This window comes from Raphanus sativus, chromosome 9 (genome assembly GCF_000801105.2).
Source record: "Raphanus sativus cultivar WK10039 chromosome 9, ASM80110v3, whole genome shotgun sequence".
Taxonomy (NCBI): Eukaryota; Viridiplantae; Streptophyta; class Magnoliopsida; order Brassicales; family Brassicaceae; genus Raphanus; species Raphanus sativus.
The window spans coordinates 30,987,078-31,004,479 of NC_079519.1; the positions used below are offsets into that span (position 1 = coordinate 30,987,078).

At 32.5% G+C, this 17,402-nt stretch overlaps 3 protein-coding genes across 3 annotated transcripts; 2 read left to right on the forward strand and 1 right to left on the reverse strand.

Moving 5' to 3' along the window:
• Window positions 1–6,831: 6,831 nt before the first annotated feature.
• Window positions 6,832–10,177, forward strand: LOC108823902 (calmodulin-binding protein 60 G). Its single transcript, XM_018597209.2, has 6 exons — window positions 6,832–6,962; window positions 7,079–7,154; window positions 7,617–8,154; window positions 8,546–8,706; window positions 8,838–9,198; window positions 9,516–10,177. The coding sequence occupies exons 1-6, from the start codon at window positions 6,889–6,891 to the stop codon at window positions 9,992–9,994; spliced, it is 1,689 nt and encodes a 562-aa protein (XP_018452711.1). The 5' UTR covers window positions 6,832–6,888; the 3' UTR covers window positions 9,995–10,177.
• Window positions 10,178–11,063: 886 nt separating this feature from the next.
• LOC108826922 (GATA transcription factor 23) lies at window positions 11,064–12,076 on the forward strand. Its single transcript, XM_018600267.2, has 3 exons — window positions 11,064–11,369; window positions 11,454–11,555; window positions 11,675–12,076. The coding sequence occupies exons 2-3, from the start codon at window positions 11,466–11,468 to the stop codon at window positions 11,897–11,899; spliced, it is 315 nt and encodes a 104-aa protein (XP_018455769.1). The 5' UTR covers window positions 11,064–11,369; window positions 11,454–11,465; the 3' UTR covers window positions 11,900–12,076.
• Window positions 12,077–12,807: 731 nt separating this feature from the next.
• LOC108823291 (F-box/kelch-repeat protein At5g26960) lies at window positions 12,808–14,379 on the reverse strand. Its single transcript, XM_018596464.2, has one exon. It carries the CDS (start codon window positions 14,298–14,300, stop codon window positions 13,083–13,085), a length of 1,218 nt encoding a protein of 405 aa, XP_018451966.2. The 5' UTR covers window positions 14,301–14,379; the 3' UTR covers window positions 12,808–13,082.
• Window positions 14,380–17,402: the final 3,023 nt, after the last annotated feature.

Sequence of the window (17,402 nt, forward strand, 5' to 3'; positions counted from 1 at the left end):
ATACATACACTAATATCATTTTAGCTGCTGATTTTTTTGGTTTTCTATGTAAAACCAATTATTTCATAATTAAACATGTGTCAACTGAACCTCCTAATCCTATAGTAGATCCGCCTCTGAATGTATCACAAGTAACTATTAACAAATACATTATTTAGTGTAAATCAAAAATTAAATAAACACCCGCCCGGTCGGGCGGGTTATGGTCTAGTTTTATATTAAAAACAATTAAAGGATTACACGTTGTGTTTTGATATTTCTATCACAAAATTGATGTTTTGAGGATTTAGTAATTAGTACTTCAAATACAAAACACTTTCTTCTGAACTATTGACTTGTTTTTATTTTGGGGCCAGGTATCCATTTGGTTAAACCAATTGATGTTTTCCGAAGATCACTTGTTTATGTCTGACTGTGTCTTATCGGTTTATTATTAACTTTTGAAAATGTATCATCATAACAAATTAGCACAGTATGGACGGTATGTCAACACTCACGTGCTACCATGCAAAAGTACTCCTGCAACAAGTTTAAAAGTTAGTATCTAATAGAGGATCTATCGTCCGGTAATATCTAATAGAGGATCTATGTCCCAGACTTCCTGGATGCTTGGTTCACTAATAATTGATATTTAACAAAGAAGAAAATACTACATGGATCTATATCTCTGACACAGATCCTACCGAGGTCTCTTTCACAATATTTATTACTGCAATACATACGAAATTCTTTTTAAAAATTAAATATTAAATGATTATGTGAAAAAAAAATTAAGTGGTTTTGGTCTAATGGTAAAAGACTCACAGCTGTGAGTACCGCATCTGGGTTCGACTCCTCTTGGCCATCCGGACTGTCTTATGTGAATCTCATGAAATTAGTCTTTGGATCTAAAAAGCATGCCTTTGAGATCTTTCGGTTATATAAAAAAAAGTGATTTGGATTTAATAAAGATAGAAAATGACTGTTGAATAAAGAGAACCATTGCTCATAGTCTAATATGTAAGACACGTCAAAGTGATTAGTTAATTACATGGCTTGATGATCAAACTTTTAGTTATCAATTAACAGTTACTTTGACTATTCGGCATCCCTTAGTTTCCTTAGGTTTTCCTCGAATATGCAAGGAAATTTTCAAGAAATTTTCTTAACATTTACACCCAAAAAAAGTTTCAAGAAATGTATTTCTACAAATATTACACGCCGACCGCATATGTCACTAAAGAAGGGGCAACCCTCCGAGACTGATCATGCCCGCACAAGCACGGTACTTCTATCTAGTTAGTTTTATTAGGCTTAATATAATGAATATTTTAAATCCAATCTTTTACCGCAATGTGATTTATAATTAGGTCTCTCCCAGTTTCTGACCACAATATTCTAAAATATAAATAATAGATAATCAAATAAAATGAATGTTTTTATTATCGAAAGGAAAAAATCAGCTCGGACGCTATATTTTATCCGTCACTAATTCAGTTCTAAGAGCATCGCTAATGTACATCTCTATATTTTTTTCTAGAATCGAAATTTCTATTATAGATGTAGATTTTCTCCAATGTATGTCTATATAATATAGTTTCTCTATTTTATAGAAAAAATATAGAGGAATCATACTTTTTGCCTCTAAATTTAGAGATGAAAATAATAATTCTTTATATTTTTCTGATTAACTCTATTATAAAAACATAAATTGAAGCAAATTCACTTTTATAATAGAGTTTTCCTATTTTAGATAAAAATAGAGGTGGGTTAGAGATTATCTAATAGCTACACGATTCAATACATAAACAATAGATGGTTAAGTTAAATATTTCCCGTGGAAATCATATCCTATCAAAGTATGAATCAACTGACAAATAATTAAGAAGTATCTTACTTATTATTGTGATGTATATCTAAACAGTTTGCAAGATTTACTAATAATTTTCTCTCCAAATTAATTGTTAGATTTTTTTTAAAATCGAAAACTCAAATGTATATTTACAAAAGGGAATAACATTTTTGAACCTTTAGTTTTGCTATAATTGACAGATTGCAACAATCAAACGAAAAACCTATTTAATACCAATTTTATACGTTCTGAATCTTCAAAACTACATTGTTTATTAGCAATCGACGTGCAGATCTCTTCCTCCAAAAAATCCCCACCTAATTTTAATTAGTACTATTCTCAGTAATTTTATAGAAGAAAATACCTCTAAATTGCCCTAATTCAAGTTTTTCCTAAATTAAGTTTTATTCAAAATATAACATACAAAAAATTACAAAGTATCTATATTATTAAAAGAGAAGTACACATATAAAATGCCCCTTAGTTTTCAGTGTTATTTACACTTCCATGCCACTGACATTAAATAATATTTCCTATTTTAATGCTGTTTTTCCATTTTAATTAATGTGTCTTTCAAAATTAAATTTGAATTACATACATAATTAAATAATACTTCATATTTTAGTGTTTTGTCTTTTCTACTTACATTAATGTGTTTTCTAAAATTAAATTTGAATTAAATACACTTCATTAACTTCTCAATTAAATCAATGTCAACTTCAAAAAAATCTATCTTATTAAAATAGGAACATTACAATTTTTTCTATGTGGATTTTTAAAAGTGGACCTCATATATTTAAATTAAATGTTTCATTCTTTATATATAATATGTACCATAGTCTAACTTTGCATTGATGTATTTCCTTAAATACAGTTTTTTTTGTCTATATTCCATATATGATTTTTATATTTATTACATGTCGATTTAAATAAGATATATATACTAAGAATACTAAAAAATATTAATCGTTCTATAATTACCCTATACAACTCATTTTAAATTGATCAGTATACTTTCATTGGCCATATTAATTTTATTAGTACGAATAACATTAAGTCATATACACATACATAAAGATATGACTATTTTTATAACTACGTTGGGCCTAATCTACTTTCTAAACAAATAACACATATATAGCTTCATATATTGTTTAGAATATAGTAATATTGTTTAGTATTATACTTATACAATAATAATAAAAACAAACCAAACTGAAATATAATATATATCGAAAATGCTTTGAACCATTACACACAAAATATATTAGACCTCAGAGATAAAATTCACTTTGAAATAACGTAATAATTATTTTAAAAAATTAAATTTCGTAATGTACAAAAACATAAGTTTTATATAAAATTTTGTGTTACAATAAAAAGACACAACTCGCTCTTGCAAAGTGTTATTTTTACATACAAAAGACAGTTTTGATATTGTTCTTTAAACACAAAATTAAATTATACAAACTCGATACTACATAAAACTAAACAATATAGAATATATTTTTAAAATAAAACCCGTGCGGATGTGCATATGTTTATATAATATATAAATATATTATGTTACATATATTTTCATATAAATAATACCCCAATGTAAGTTTTGTATGATAAATGTTGAAAATAAAAAATATATAGCATTATATATTTTAAATAATATAGAAAAAATCTACTTTACGTTATCATAATTTTAAAAATCAAATTTAGTAATTAAACACATTGCTTATTTAAACACATTAGTACACATTGTTATTTATCAAATTTTATATTAATACACATTGCGATCATGTATAACATTTAGTAAAAACAAAGATAAAAAAAAATTGACTCCCGCTCGGTCGAGCGGGTCATGATCTAGTCATTTATTAAAAGGTAAAAATAAATATATTTATATAGTTGAAATGAAAATTTAGTGATTAGAGTTTAATTAAGAGGTGAGATTGCAGTTAAAGTTAAGAATGTATAATGATTTAGTTTTTTATTAATTAATAAATAATTAATTTTGAGTACTATTTGTGTGATGCAAACTAAAAACGCTATTTACCATTTTTAATCATTACATACAATACAACTATGTATTTGTCGTTTTGGTTTTTGTAGATAACCGCTTGTGTCGTTTGTTGGCTTCCATCAAAGAGGGAGATTGTCCATTAGCAAAACGCGTTGATGCAGAAAACAATGTTCCAATGTTTTTCTGCATCTTTGTCCTTCTAATTCTGGAAACATTTAATTTAATTAATATTTATGTTGAATGTTAAAAGAGGATGATAACTTTTTCACATTAATATATGATGATAACTTACATAAAAGCGCGTTACGGCTTCACCTAAACGTGAGCTTTGTCAGCGTTTATGTCAACGGCTTGGCTGGTTTATAAATTTTCAAATTAGTTTAAGAACTGAAATATTTCATTATGCTAATTAGACCAATTTAAGATTGTTATAGGTGAAAACCCCGACTGTAGTTTTACTAGTTAAAATTTGATATTCTTATCTTTACATTTTCCTATAATTTTTTTAGGCCAAATATAGATACATGTGACAAAATTGGAGAATTATCCAATCGATTTTAAAAGTTTCCTATTAACGTTTATAAATAACAATATATAGATAATTTCAAAATTAGTATTTGCATCTGAGTAACCTAAAACCCCTAGAAAGTGTTTGAAAAAAATACTAAATCGTCCGGACGAAATAGTCCAAGTGGTAAGGACGGGCCTTGGTGGCAAACACCATCCGGGTTCGATCCCCCCATGCAGAAACTACCCTGCTTCGCTCTGGCCACCAAAGCGGTACTGGATTCGATCTAGCCCAGGTAAAGCCCTCCCGGGTGAAGCGGACCGCTGTCTGACCGGGCCCAGGGATTGATCCGCGAAGCGGGGAACCCTGGATTATCAAAAAAAAAAAAAAAAACTAAATCTTAAGGTTATTCGATTAGTACTATAGTTAGGAAGCTAGTACCGTAACTAAAAAAAAAAAGCTAGTGCCGTAGCAGTGTGGTATTGGAATAAGAGATTATTGCTCTTAATTATAAAGTTTTTTGTTCAAGTTCTAATCAGCAAGTTCAACTCAAAATCAGTGCATGAGTAGCCGAGTAGGGTTTTGTTGCATGCTAGCACGATTATATAGCAGCAGGAGGCTGCGTCTCTCTCAGGCCTAATAATCGAGAAACAGACAAATCGTTTTAAATAATAACTCTTCTAAAACGCGTAGATTGTAACATCTAATTAAGATGCAATTCTTAAACATAATCAAATGCATGATTTTATATTGAACAATACTTATGTTCACCCCTGAGGTGAACTTATAAATTCACCTCTTTCCTTATTTCAATTATATTACCATAAATATTAATGTCACATAAATAAATAAATTATAAATTACAAAAGAAATAAACTTTAAATCATAAACTCTAAATTCGAACTCTAAACACAAATCTTAGATTTTTAATTTTAAACCAAAACTTAAACCCTAAAACCAAACCTATACCCTAAACCCAAACTATATAACCTAAATCCTAAATCAAAATTTAAATACTAGATCCTAAACTCAAACCATAAATCCTAAACCCAAACTCTAAACCCTAAACCCAAACTCTAAACCCTAAATCCTAAACCTTAAACCCAAAATCTAAACCCTAAACCCAAACTCTAAACCCTAAATCCTAAACTTTAAACCCGAACTTTTTGAAAATTTGGGGTTTATGATTTATAGTTTGGGTTTAAGGTTTAGGATTTAGGGTTTAAAGTTTGGGTTTAAGGCTTATGGTTTGAGTTTAGGGTCTAGTATTTAAATTTAGATTTAGGATTTAGGGTATATAGTTTGGGTTTAGGGTATAGGTTTGGGTTTAGGGTTTATGGTTTGGTTTAAAATTTAAGATCTAAGATTTAGATTTAGGGTTTGAATTTATAGTTTATGATTTAAATTTTATTTTTTGTAATTTATAATTTACTTATTTATGTGATATTAATATTTATGGCAATTTAATTGAAATAAAGAAAGAGGTGAATTCATAAGTTCACCTCAGGTGTGAACCTAAGTATTGTTCTTTTATATTATATCTGACAAAAACAACAAATGCAGACTCATGTCTGACCACAAACTATACAAGTGCACGTTTTTATTACTTATGAAATCAAGATCTCTAAGTTATCATAATTTTCTTAATGAAATGGTTGTCTCTTTGTCTTAACTAGGTCGATGATATTTTTTTCTTCTTTGGAATATTTCTGTTCAAACAAAAATTGTAATAGCTATTTTATTTTGTCTGGGATTTAAAAGCTTATAAGCTTCGAACTGATGAGATAGATACTTAAAAATGAGTAAAAAAAAATATAAGAGATTGATATAAAAATGAATATGCTTGCTGATTCTCTTCCAAAAACGAATGACCAAAACAAGAACGACGAGTTTGGAAGAGAATTAGCAACCCTGTACATTTTTATAGTTTTAAAAGTCTTTAAGTTGCAGAGTAAAATATGTATAGACTATGAGTGAGTTATACATTCATCCACTTTTCTTTTTTTGACAAAGGGCATTATATTGATCCATTTTTTAACCGACTTTTTCCAATATGCGAGTGCGTTCTTGAAAAAAAAACATTATACATGGATTAAAATACATGTTTACACGAATAGAGAATATTATATATATATATATATATATATATATATATATATATTATATGTTTAACCGACTTTTTATATATATATATAAAAGAATATATTATATATTATTATTACAAGCTGAATTTTAGTTTGTACAAAATGATTCAACCATCTTTGATTTAGTAACAAATAAATATATGACACTAGACAAGTGTCTTTATAGTATAGTTTTAATAACCTAACGAGAAACTAAATAACTAACTTTAGCGTGGTTGATGAATAGTAGCACCACTAAACTCGAGAACGACGAATCTTCCTGGAAGTTTCAAGGTTTCTTCGTCATTGCTTTATCACTATATAATCAATACATCATTTGCTCTCTCCTATCTCTCACACACACAAACAAAGATCATTTTATTTCACTAAAAATTCCAAGTGATCGGTGGAGATGCGAAACATTCTTAATCTGCATGGGTCTAGTGGGCACAATGGCTTAAAAGCTCGTAGATTCACATTCAAGAAGTGAGTTTCTTCTATACATATCTTAAGAAGACAACTTTTCTTTTCTTTTATGTTTGGTTGATATTTTCGATCAAGCCTTTTAACTTTTGAGTTTGTTTTTGTCATGCAAACCACAGTACTGTGAACAAAGTGATAAGAGATCTGCCGAATCATAGACTCATGGTTTTGATGGAGCCCCTGGTCAGAAAAATTGTGAGTTTTCTCGTCCTTTTTCAAATTTAACAACTCACTCGGCGAGCATATATATAAACCACATAATTAAACAAGAATCTTACTTAATCACGGGATTAGTTAAACTTAAATGAAACTGTTCCTACACAGCCATCAGCTTTGACTGACTTGTTCTTCTCTTCGGCCCCATTTTAATTTCTATGGTTCTAAATTTTGTGGACTCCGTATCAACAATGAATGGTCCTGAGTCTAGTTATAATATAGCACTAATCATTATAAACATATAACTAAATATAGTCTTAGTCATCTAATTATATACATGTAACTAAAGTAGATGTGTGTTTCACTGTATATGTAGTTTGTCTGCATATGAACGTGACCGTATGTACTTGTTGCAACTTGCAAATTACATTTGCTTAGTTATATGCTATATTCTATGATATATGTAAAGTAGTGATCAATTATCTTTTCTTTTATGTATAGCTTCGAGAGGAGCTTGATCATCGTCTTAGTCAACGACCTTATCTCCCTTCGTCGTGGTCCCAAACGGAACGCTCACGTTTTGAAACGCCATCGTCGCGTTCATGTCTCAAGCTGCGGTTCATAAACTCGCCGCCGTCTTGCATATTCACGGGAGCCAAGATCGAAACCGAGGACGGTTCTCCTGTAGCGATCGAGCTCGTGGACGCAGCCACGAACGCTCGAGTCGTTTCGGGACCGCTCTCGTCTTCCCGGGTGGAGATCGTGCCGCTGAAAGCTCAGTTCACGGAGGAAAGCTGGACCGCTGACGTGTTCAAACGCTATATTGAAAAGCAGCGTGAAGCAAAACGCCCGTTACTCACCGGAGATGTAACTGTCAGGCTTGAAAACGGCGTCGGAGTGATAGCCGGAGACGTCTCTTTCTCGGATAACTCGAGTTGGACTTGGAGTAGGAAGTTCCGGTTAGGTGCTAGGTTAACCGGTGGTGGAGCCGTGGAGGCGAGAAGTGAAGCCTTTAACTGTAAAGACCAACGTGGAGAATGTAAGTAACGGTTACTGCGTTTGGTTAGGGTTGAAGACGCTGTTAATGCGTTCAGGTTAAATTATCATCCGTTTTTAATTGAGAAGTAGCCGGTAATAGTAAAGCACATTTACCCAAAAAGACACAATTTTTTGTCTCAAAATAACATTAATAAAATAAAATAATTTTGTTTTGTATTTGAATTTGCATTATGTGATTAGAGTTTATGGTTTAGTATTTAATTAAGGATGAAGATAGAATTAATAAGAGTTTAAGTTTTAAAGTAGTTATAAGTTATTTTATCCTTTAATTAATATCATTATAGAGATTTTGTTCTTTTTATGTTATTTTGTCATAAATTATTTTTGTTTTATGTAAATGATTTAAGTTTTAAGATTTTGGTTATGTGCAGCTTATAGAAAACATTACCCTCCGTATCCCAGTGACGAGGTTTGGAGACTGAAGAAAATAGCTAAAGGTGGCGTTTCGGCAAACCGTTTGGCTGAGCAGAAGATTTATTCCGTCAAGGATTTACGCCGTTGGTATGCTGTATATCCAAATGAGTTATACAACGTAAGATTCCAAACCTAGAGTCATTTAAATAAAAATCTTCAATGTAACTAAATCGACTATCTTAACATTTTACCAAAAAAAAAGAAAAAAAAGACTTAAATAAACTAACCTAAATTACTACTTATAAGCAGATACTTGGTAGAGAGACGAACTCAGGAGGTATCTCAAAGAAAGAATGGGAAGCAATTGTATCCCACGCCATGCAATGCGTTTTGGACGAAAGAGAGCGTTACATCTACAACGGAACCGCTAATGGTGAATCGCTTATTTTCAACTCTGTCTATGAAGTGATCAAAGTGTCATTAAGTGATGGCACGTTTTGGAACCCTGATGAGCTACCCACCTATCAGCTGGACGAGCTGAAGAAAGAAGCTTATAAAAACCTTAACGAGTTTAGGACCTATGTGGAACATCCACAGAGGTCCTTACAATGCACCCAAAATCCTGGATTTGGCGTTGTATGTCCTGGATTGCAGCATAACAACTTTCAAGGTATAAAATTTTATATTGTTCACGCTCTAAGATCTTTTCATATGTATATCCTATTATACACTTGCTAAGTTATTCAAGAAATATCTTATGATAGTATTAAAACATGATTATTCTGGTTGCGCTATAAGGTCTTTTGATATGTGTATTACTTTTAAAAAAATAAAAAATTTATATTCAACCCAATAAATGAGAATTCAAATCTGGTTACAGATCCGATTTGAACAAAATTCTAAAGTCAATTTATTACATTCTTAGAAATGTGTATAACTTGCTAAATTATTCGATGTTCTTTTTTCTTCCTCTTTTTTGAATTTTAGGAACTTTGGATCCATCAGGCTCTTTGAGTTCTCTTTACTTCACAGCTGCAAACTCCACCATCCAACCAGAGATGCTGATGGGTTTTGAAAACTCACCAGACATGGCGTTTCATATCGACCGGAATTTATTGCAGAGAAACAGCTTCAGGATAAGTGAACACGACCAAGATGCACAAACTTTAGCCACAAGAGGAGGTTATATCGAGAATGAAGAGGAATATCATGAGAACACTTTTACTTATCACCATGGCGTGTCCTCGAACTTGCCACCTGGTGCGGCGGATTGGGAGCAACAAATATGTAACAGTTTGTCTGTTAGTGTGTATGGCACGGAAGAAGCTGGAACGTTTAATGTTCGTGTTACAAACAGTGTGGGGTCTCCAAGAGCCAGGTGGTGTAAGGTTAAGGCAGCTTTCAAGATCCGAGAAGTTTGGAAACAGGCAGCTGCCCGAAAACGAGGGAAGGCTTGCCTAGAGTAAGATTCAGTTGTTTCGATTCTTACAGTGCACGAAAGATGCATATATGTTGCGTGTGTGTTTTTTTTCCGGCCAATGGCTGGTTCCAAATGGCTTTTTTTTTCCAGCTCATGTTTGATATATCTTACAGAAAAAGAAAAAAAAAGAGGGCTATATATTAACGAATAAGTTTACATTTTTTGAATATTTTGTGTATTTGTTTTTTCCCTCAGTTGTAATGCTTTTATTATAGCAAAGGGCTTGTAAGTTGTAGCCCCTAGTCATACTATATTTTACTCCATAGTTTCTTGTGATATGCACGAAAACTATTTATAGACAGATTATTTATGGTTTCCTCTTTTTGCCTGCACCATATTTTTTTGAAGAAAAAGCAAGCGATTTTTTATTTTTAAAAATTTGACTAACTTTTCAGATATACTACTTGTTCCATGCCTACATCAAATTGGTGTTCTAAGAATGTTTGAGAGTATCATCCCACGAAGCAATAGTGTGTAGAAGTAGGATCACTATCCTTTTGGATAAGCCAAAAAATATATGCAACTTTCATCTATTTCAGTTTTGTATATAAGACTCTACTCAAACAAGTATTAAAAGACACCATCATAAGATTATACCAAATCAACCAATTATATATATAACATAATCAACTTTCAAAATACATCGGAGTCCACATGGATTCTTCGGCTCGAAGAGACCAACATGTCGCCTGATCCAAAGAGGTCGCCAAAGGCTTGCCACATGGCTAGTCTAGATTCACGATGTGGAGGCCAAAATACTCCTCGTAAATATAAAAAAAAATCGCATTCCACTTATTTATCTCAATAAAGGATTTCACTTTGTTTGAACTTATTAGAAATAATTTATCGAGTTTGGACAAACTATTGTATTGCCTTTTGTTTCCCTTTATAATATGTGTACTTGTGATTAAGAAGATTATTGGCTTCCTCGTAATCACAAGAAAAAAAAAATGAGCAAGTGAAAACATTGGTGGCTTTTGCTTCATTACTTTTTCTATGTCCTGTCTGCATGTAAACACATTTTCAGAATCTGTGGTTTCTTCTACTTTCTTTCCTCTAACACACACTCATAATTATTAAAAACAATTCCACAGATCCCGGTCGTGCGTACACCACTTGCCTTTTTCACCCGTGACCCGACAATGATTTGGCAGATGTTTTTTTTTTATGTCATCAATCTACCAGAAAGCCGTACTTATTATTGATCAAAAAAGCAGCCAAGAAAAGAGTTTTTAAGGAGATCTTCAAGCCTTTCTTGATCACTGACTCAAACCAGAAAAGAAAAGCAATCTTCCCACTGCTTCTCCTTATCAATCAATCCTCTAAGGTTTATTATAGTGATCAGACCCTTCCCAACAAAGGTTTTGGTTCTTTTGATTTAATTGATCTATAAGAGAGCTATGATCTTGTTCATTTTCTAATGTGTCGATGTTGCTCTTCTAAAGTTAACTAGGGAAATGGAAGGAGAGAAGGAGACAGTTAGGTATTGCAGTGATTGCAAGACCACCAAGACACCAATGTGGAGAGGTGGACCATCTGGTCCCAAGGTCTCTTCTTCTACCTTCAACTACTATACTCATAATTTTATTCGATCTTTAACCGGAAACTGGATGATTCAAGAAGTATTGTTAAGTTTTTTTTTTTTTTTGTGTGGTGGAACTCGCAGTCACTTTGCAATGCATGTGGGATCAGAGTCATGAGACAGAGACGATCCGAGCTATTGGGTATTCGTATTGTTCATAGCCACAAAGCCTACAAGAAGATAAACACATCATCAACATTATCATCACACGGTGGCGTGTCTTTGAAGAAACGACGGAGGAGTCTAATGGAGGAAGAACAGGCTGCTCTTTGTTTACTATTATTGTCTTGTGGCTCTGTTTTCGCCTAAGGAAATGAAAACAGAGAGACTATCCCGCTGAAAGAAAAACAGTTTTGTCCTTTATATTTTGTAATAAAATTTAAAGTCTGATTACAAATGGGTACTCCACAACGATGTGTGTCTAAATCTCGCAAGTCTCTAGATTGAGACTCAACAGTTAAGTTAAAAGTGTCGTTATCAGCTCTAAGGGGATAATAACTACAAGGGATGATAAAGCTCACAGAGCCTTGTCAGATGTCTTACTCCTATCTCAGGTGTTTCGAAGACTAACCAATTGATCTCAAGCTCTCACTACTGCCATGGCAATTGGAAACGAACAAGAAAGCCTGAAACATCTTTGAACCATTGGTCTCTAGGCTTCTTCTTTTATATTGGTCAGAGTCTAATGTGATAGAGTGTATGTAACTCAAAGATGATCTCAGTCTTGTAACCTATCATTTAATTTATCGTAGAATACTAGAACCAATTGAGTGAAACATATATATAATTTTACTAAGTAATATACATTCAAAAGAAAAAAGGAAAACGAGTACGGTCCTAATAATTTCTGTCGTTTTTTTAAAAAATATCTGAACAATTAACTCATTTGAATATGATTCCAGGATTAAATTTGAATTTTCGACTCGAAATTATAACCATAATAAATACTATTTTCACTAACAAATAGCTGTAACAGAGTTACAGAAATGAGCAGGTACGGTAGCAAGGAATTGTTGAAATGTTGAGTCTACCCTCAAAGTGACGTTGATTATCTCTAAACTCAAACACCGTTGTTTTAATTTGGGCCAAATCTTTAACCTCTTTTTGTAGGCCCATATTCAATACAACTCTAACAGATCACAATCCCAAGAAAACTAAACTTCTAAAAGAAAGATTGGTTTTGTTTAATTACTTTCTAGTTTCTACAAACTCAAAAGTAAACGAATACAGAATCTCTTATCCTTGAATACAAAGTCTCATGTTCGAATCCAAAGTGATAAAAGTTTTTTTTTGTATTAATTGGGAAACACAATCAACCAATAAGGTCACAAGCTCAAGACGTCGTCCACCCTTTTTCCTCCTCGATATTCAAACCACTTAATAGAGTAACGTGCACCTATCACAATGATTTTGTCTTGTCCCCTTTTGCTGCTGCGTACGTTAGCCTCTCCCAAACATCTCATACTCTTAATCCTGCGCAGTGGACCCCGCTTTAACACTCCACACACGCGCACGCGGCGCGTGTAATCATTTCCGGTAGATCCGCCGCTCTCCTCCACTCTCCATCCACCGTGTTATACAGCAACACAAGGCTCTCTCTCAGCCCCCTCTCGCTCCTCCCACTCCGTCGCAGCAAATCGTCAATGCACCCCACCACCTGAACCACCGCCACTTTATCCTCCACGCCGACACAACTAAACCTCACCGTCCCGTCTAACCTCACCTGCGCCGGCAGCGGAGGGCTCTTCAGCCGCGTCCATTCTCCGAATCCACCGCCTCCGCCGCGACGCGCGTCGAATCTCCAGAACGAGAGCTCCACCGCGTGGCTGCTCAGCACGTACACGTGTCCCACCGCCGCGCAAGCCGCCACCACGCATCCACCTCCGGGAACGGAACGGCTCCTCAGCCACTGACGCGATCTCACGTCGAAAAGATCCATCGAGCTCGCGTAGACGTGCGCCGCCGTGCCGCGCGAGGTCTCGTTTCCGATCTTCAGACCTCCGATCACGTAGAAGACTCCGTCCACCGCCGCTCCGATGCATCCGTACCTCTTCCGCGCCGCGTGAGTCACCACCTCCCACCGGTTTCTCTCCGGATCGTACTCTTCCACCGCCGCCGTCACTTCCGAACCACCGCCTCCGCCGGCGACGTAGATCTTCCCGGAAACGACGGCGATCGCGAACTTTTTGCGCGGGAAAATCATCGGCGATCTCAGAGCAACAGTTCCCATCCACGAATCGTATCTCAAAACCGCATTTCTACTAACGACGTAAACCCTAGGCCCGATCGCCGCCGCGCGAGAGTGAGACAGACTCCCCTGACCACCGTCGGCGCAGACGGCGAGCGAGACTCTCCACGACGGAGTCTCAGACTGAACCTGCAAAACCGCGGCGAAAAGTCCGGAGTCGACTGCGGAGAGGGCGAAGAGAGAATGCCGGAGGAGGCCTAGGCGACGGCGGAGGTGGAGGAAGTAGGGAGAGAGGAGGAGGCGAGACCAGCGGCGGCACACGGCGGTGAGAGAAGGAATGGAAGAGGAAGGGACTCTGGAGAGACACTCGAGCAGCAAATCGTCAGGGAGAGAAGAGATCGGCGTGACGTTGGCCGGAGGATTCGCGTGGTGGATCGGGACGAGCGATTTGGCGTCGGAGGGATTGGGTAGGCAAGATTTCATGAGCCATGAGAAGTGCCGGGAGTTGCAGCTCTCTGACATCAGATCTTTTTCTTACAGAACAAAATCTAATCCTAAAAATAGGAAATAAATAAATAAATCTCTGCGAGTTACCCAGTTTACGTTAAATAATAATTTATCAACGACTTAGCTTGTGTTTATGGTTATCCACTTATTCCCTTTAGTTTAATTGATTAAATAATCTCTAGTACAGCACTTTGTATTGCTTTGTACTTTAAATTAGATACTAGATCCGGTCATACATCAAAATTATACAACTAACAGAAGAATTTTATTAGTAAAGCAGGGATTTAATTTGTTATTCTATTATGAGAAATTTCCTTAGATATCTATTTTAAAATTTTTGTCACAAAATAATATCACAAGAAAGAAAATGACCAAATTAATTTTTATTGAATGGTAAATATGTATTGATAATCCTTATATCAATTAATCTAAAACTTACATTTAGAATTAAGAGGTGAAATTTTAGAAATATATTCAAATTTTTATAAATAAAAAATAAAAAAAAATTCAAAATAAAAAATGATATTTTGGTCATTTTATTTTTTAAAAGCTATTTTGTGACAGAAACTTAAAATGGTTATTTAAGAGAATTGTCCAGTATTATTATAGGAAATGTTTGGATCGACGATCTATTTCCTCACAAGAAATATCATATAACACCTAATGTCTTTCAAACTAAGATTTCATACTAAATCTCTCTGAAAAAAAAATTACAACTTATTTCTCTCCAAACTAAAACTTCACAACTCGAAACACACACAAATCCTACCTAATTGCAAAGTTATATGTATAAGCCAAAGAGATTACTTGCCTTTATGATACATTTAACTAAAAGGGACAAGTCGGAAATTTAATTTAATTTATTCGATAATGTGTTTTAAATAGATTACGAAAATGCAAAAACTTTATTTGAAACAGATGAAAAAAATATTTACACAAATTATGATAAAATTTGATATCATAATAAAAGTTTTATTTTAGCTTTTGATGTAGGACTCTTCCAATAATTATTTTTACTAATTCATATAGATTCGTTGTCTGTTTGAAATCCGCAATAAATTATTCTATTAGGTTAACAAACTGATTTTTGATTTAAAACTAAATTTTATTAAATATTATATTTTAAAATCTTATATAATGAAAATTGTTTTCTAACGAGGGTTGAGTCTGAAACTGAGGGTCTGGATTGGTAGGAAGCATGTTGAGGGAAACACTGAAACAACTCGAGAGCTCGGCAATAGAGAGAAGGGTGCACTATTAGGCGACCAAGGGAAGTGAGAGGATAAGATTTGAGACATGTTCTTCAAAAAAAAAATCATACACATCTTGAAAATGTAAATCTAAAATACAAACAACAAAATCATATAAAAATAATAACCTAGATCACGAGTAAAGTATATCCTATCCGTAGGACGGACTGATCCTAGTTTTATATAAATCATATCGAAATGATATATTAAAACAAGCCTTTTAGGTATAATAATCGGCTCAATTTGGTCATTGCAAAACTCGAACTTGAATTTTTTTGCATTGTTTTTAGTTAATATCGAAATTACTGTATGAAATTATAACTGATTAGTCATACTTCAATTTTTCATACATTTGTACTTATGTGTAGTCTGTGAATTGGGTAGAAACAGTTAGTCAAACTTTTTCTTATCTTTAAAATGTGTATATTTGGTTGGATCACGCAAAAATGTCAATTTTGAAAATAAAACTAGATCTAAAAAAAAATGAAATACTTTTAATAAAATTTAAATTATATATAAATCTGTTTTATAGAAAATTAAAAAATTTCCTCGTAGATTCCAAAATTTAAATACTTCAACTGTTGGATGTAAATAAATAATATTATACTATAATTTATTACAATGTATTTATAATAAATAAAAATATTATATTGAACTTTTTATTTACTTTTATTTTTTTTTAATTTTACAGTTTTACAAAATTATACCATTAAGTTTAAATAAAATTTATATATTGCAGAGGTGAAACGGATCCGAATTTCCAGAAAATTTAAGGAATCCGAGAAAGCTTTCGAATATCTGAAACTTGGACACACGTGTCACATGTCTAGATACTATATTATCCATGAGTTATTTGAATAAGAATCCAAATCGATAAAAATATATTTTTTTAAATACTAAAATTCTAAATATTTTAAATATATATATGTATATAATATTATAAATTAGAATATAATATTATAATTATAAAAATAGTTTTAAGTATACGTATTAAGATTAGTATATAAAATATAATTATTAATAAAATTAAAATTTAATATATTTTAAAAATACAGATCCAGTTCTCGATATCGAGACCTAAAAATCAAGATATTTTTGGATCCGAATTTGGTTTTGACGGATCTAAAATTTTACTATCCGGATCCGATTCGAACACTATAAATATCTTATTTTTAATGCAAATTTCTGATCGTATCCAAATCACGAATAATAAATCACAGTCCCAATATATTATTCTTTTAGACTCAATACTGTGAAAAAATGATTTATTTTTTAATATAGATAATTTTATTTACAAGGTTGTGTAGGATATGGTTTTGATGAATCTCTAATTATAAACTTTTTGATATCAGTTCATTGATTATAATATTTTATTATATATTATTTTATTTCATAAGGAAACTTAATCTACTTACACGAGTATGATTTTATATTTATGAAATTACAAATGAAAACATCAGTTTAGTTTAATTTATATTTGATTATATATAAGAATATTAATATATTCCAATTTTTGTTAATGTAAAATAATAGTTAATGTATTAACTGATTTAGTTTTATTTGTTATTAATAATTTAACTATCTTTTAGAATATATAAACACATCATTCAGAAAATTAAGTTACAATTTAACAAAAATAAAAATAATTACTAACTATTTATGGATTTTTATTAGTTTTTAAATATTGTTGTATTTTATTAATTACTTAAAATAAATTTTGCGAGATTTGTCTTACCAATAGTAAATAACCAAACTAAAAACCATTAAAATATTGTGAACTAATCAAAATTTATTATAAATTTATTTGATGTTATTACTTTTAAGAAAAATCTAAGAGAACAAAATAATCTAATGACATATTTGTTAA

Coding starts and splice junctions, on each gene's coding strand:
- LOC108823291 (XM_018596464.2), bottom strand. CDS start 14,300: ATGTCAGAGAGCTGCAACTCCCGGCACTTCTCATGGCTCATGAAATCT.
- LOC108823902 (XM_018597209.2), top strand. CDS start 6,889: ATGCGAAACATTCTTAATCTGCATGGGTCTAGTGGGCACAATGGCTTA. Junction 6,963..7,078: donor CGTAGATTCACATTCAAGAA/GTGAGTTTCTTC, acceptor TGCAAACCACAG/TACTGTGAACAAAGTGATAA. Junction 8,155..8,545: donor TAAAGACCAACGTGGAGAAT/GTAAGTAACGGT, acceptor GGTTATGTGCAG/CTTATAGAAAACATTACCCT.
- LOC108826922 (XM_018600267.2), top strand. CDS start 11,466: ATGGAAGGAGAGAAGGAGACAGTTAGGTATTGCAGTGATTGCAAGACC. Junction 11,556..11,674: donor GTGGACCATCTGGTCCCAAG/GTCTCTTCTTCT, acceptor TGGAACTCGCAG/TCACTTTGCAATGCATGTGG.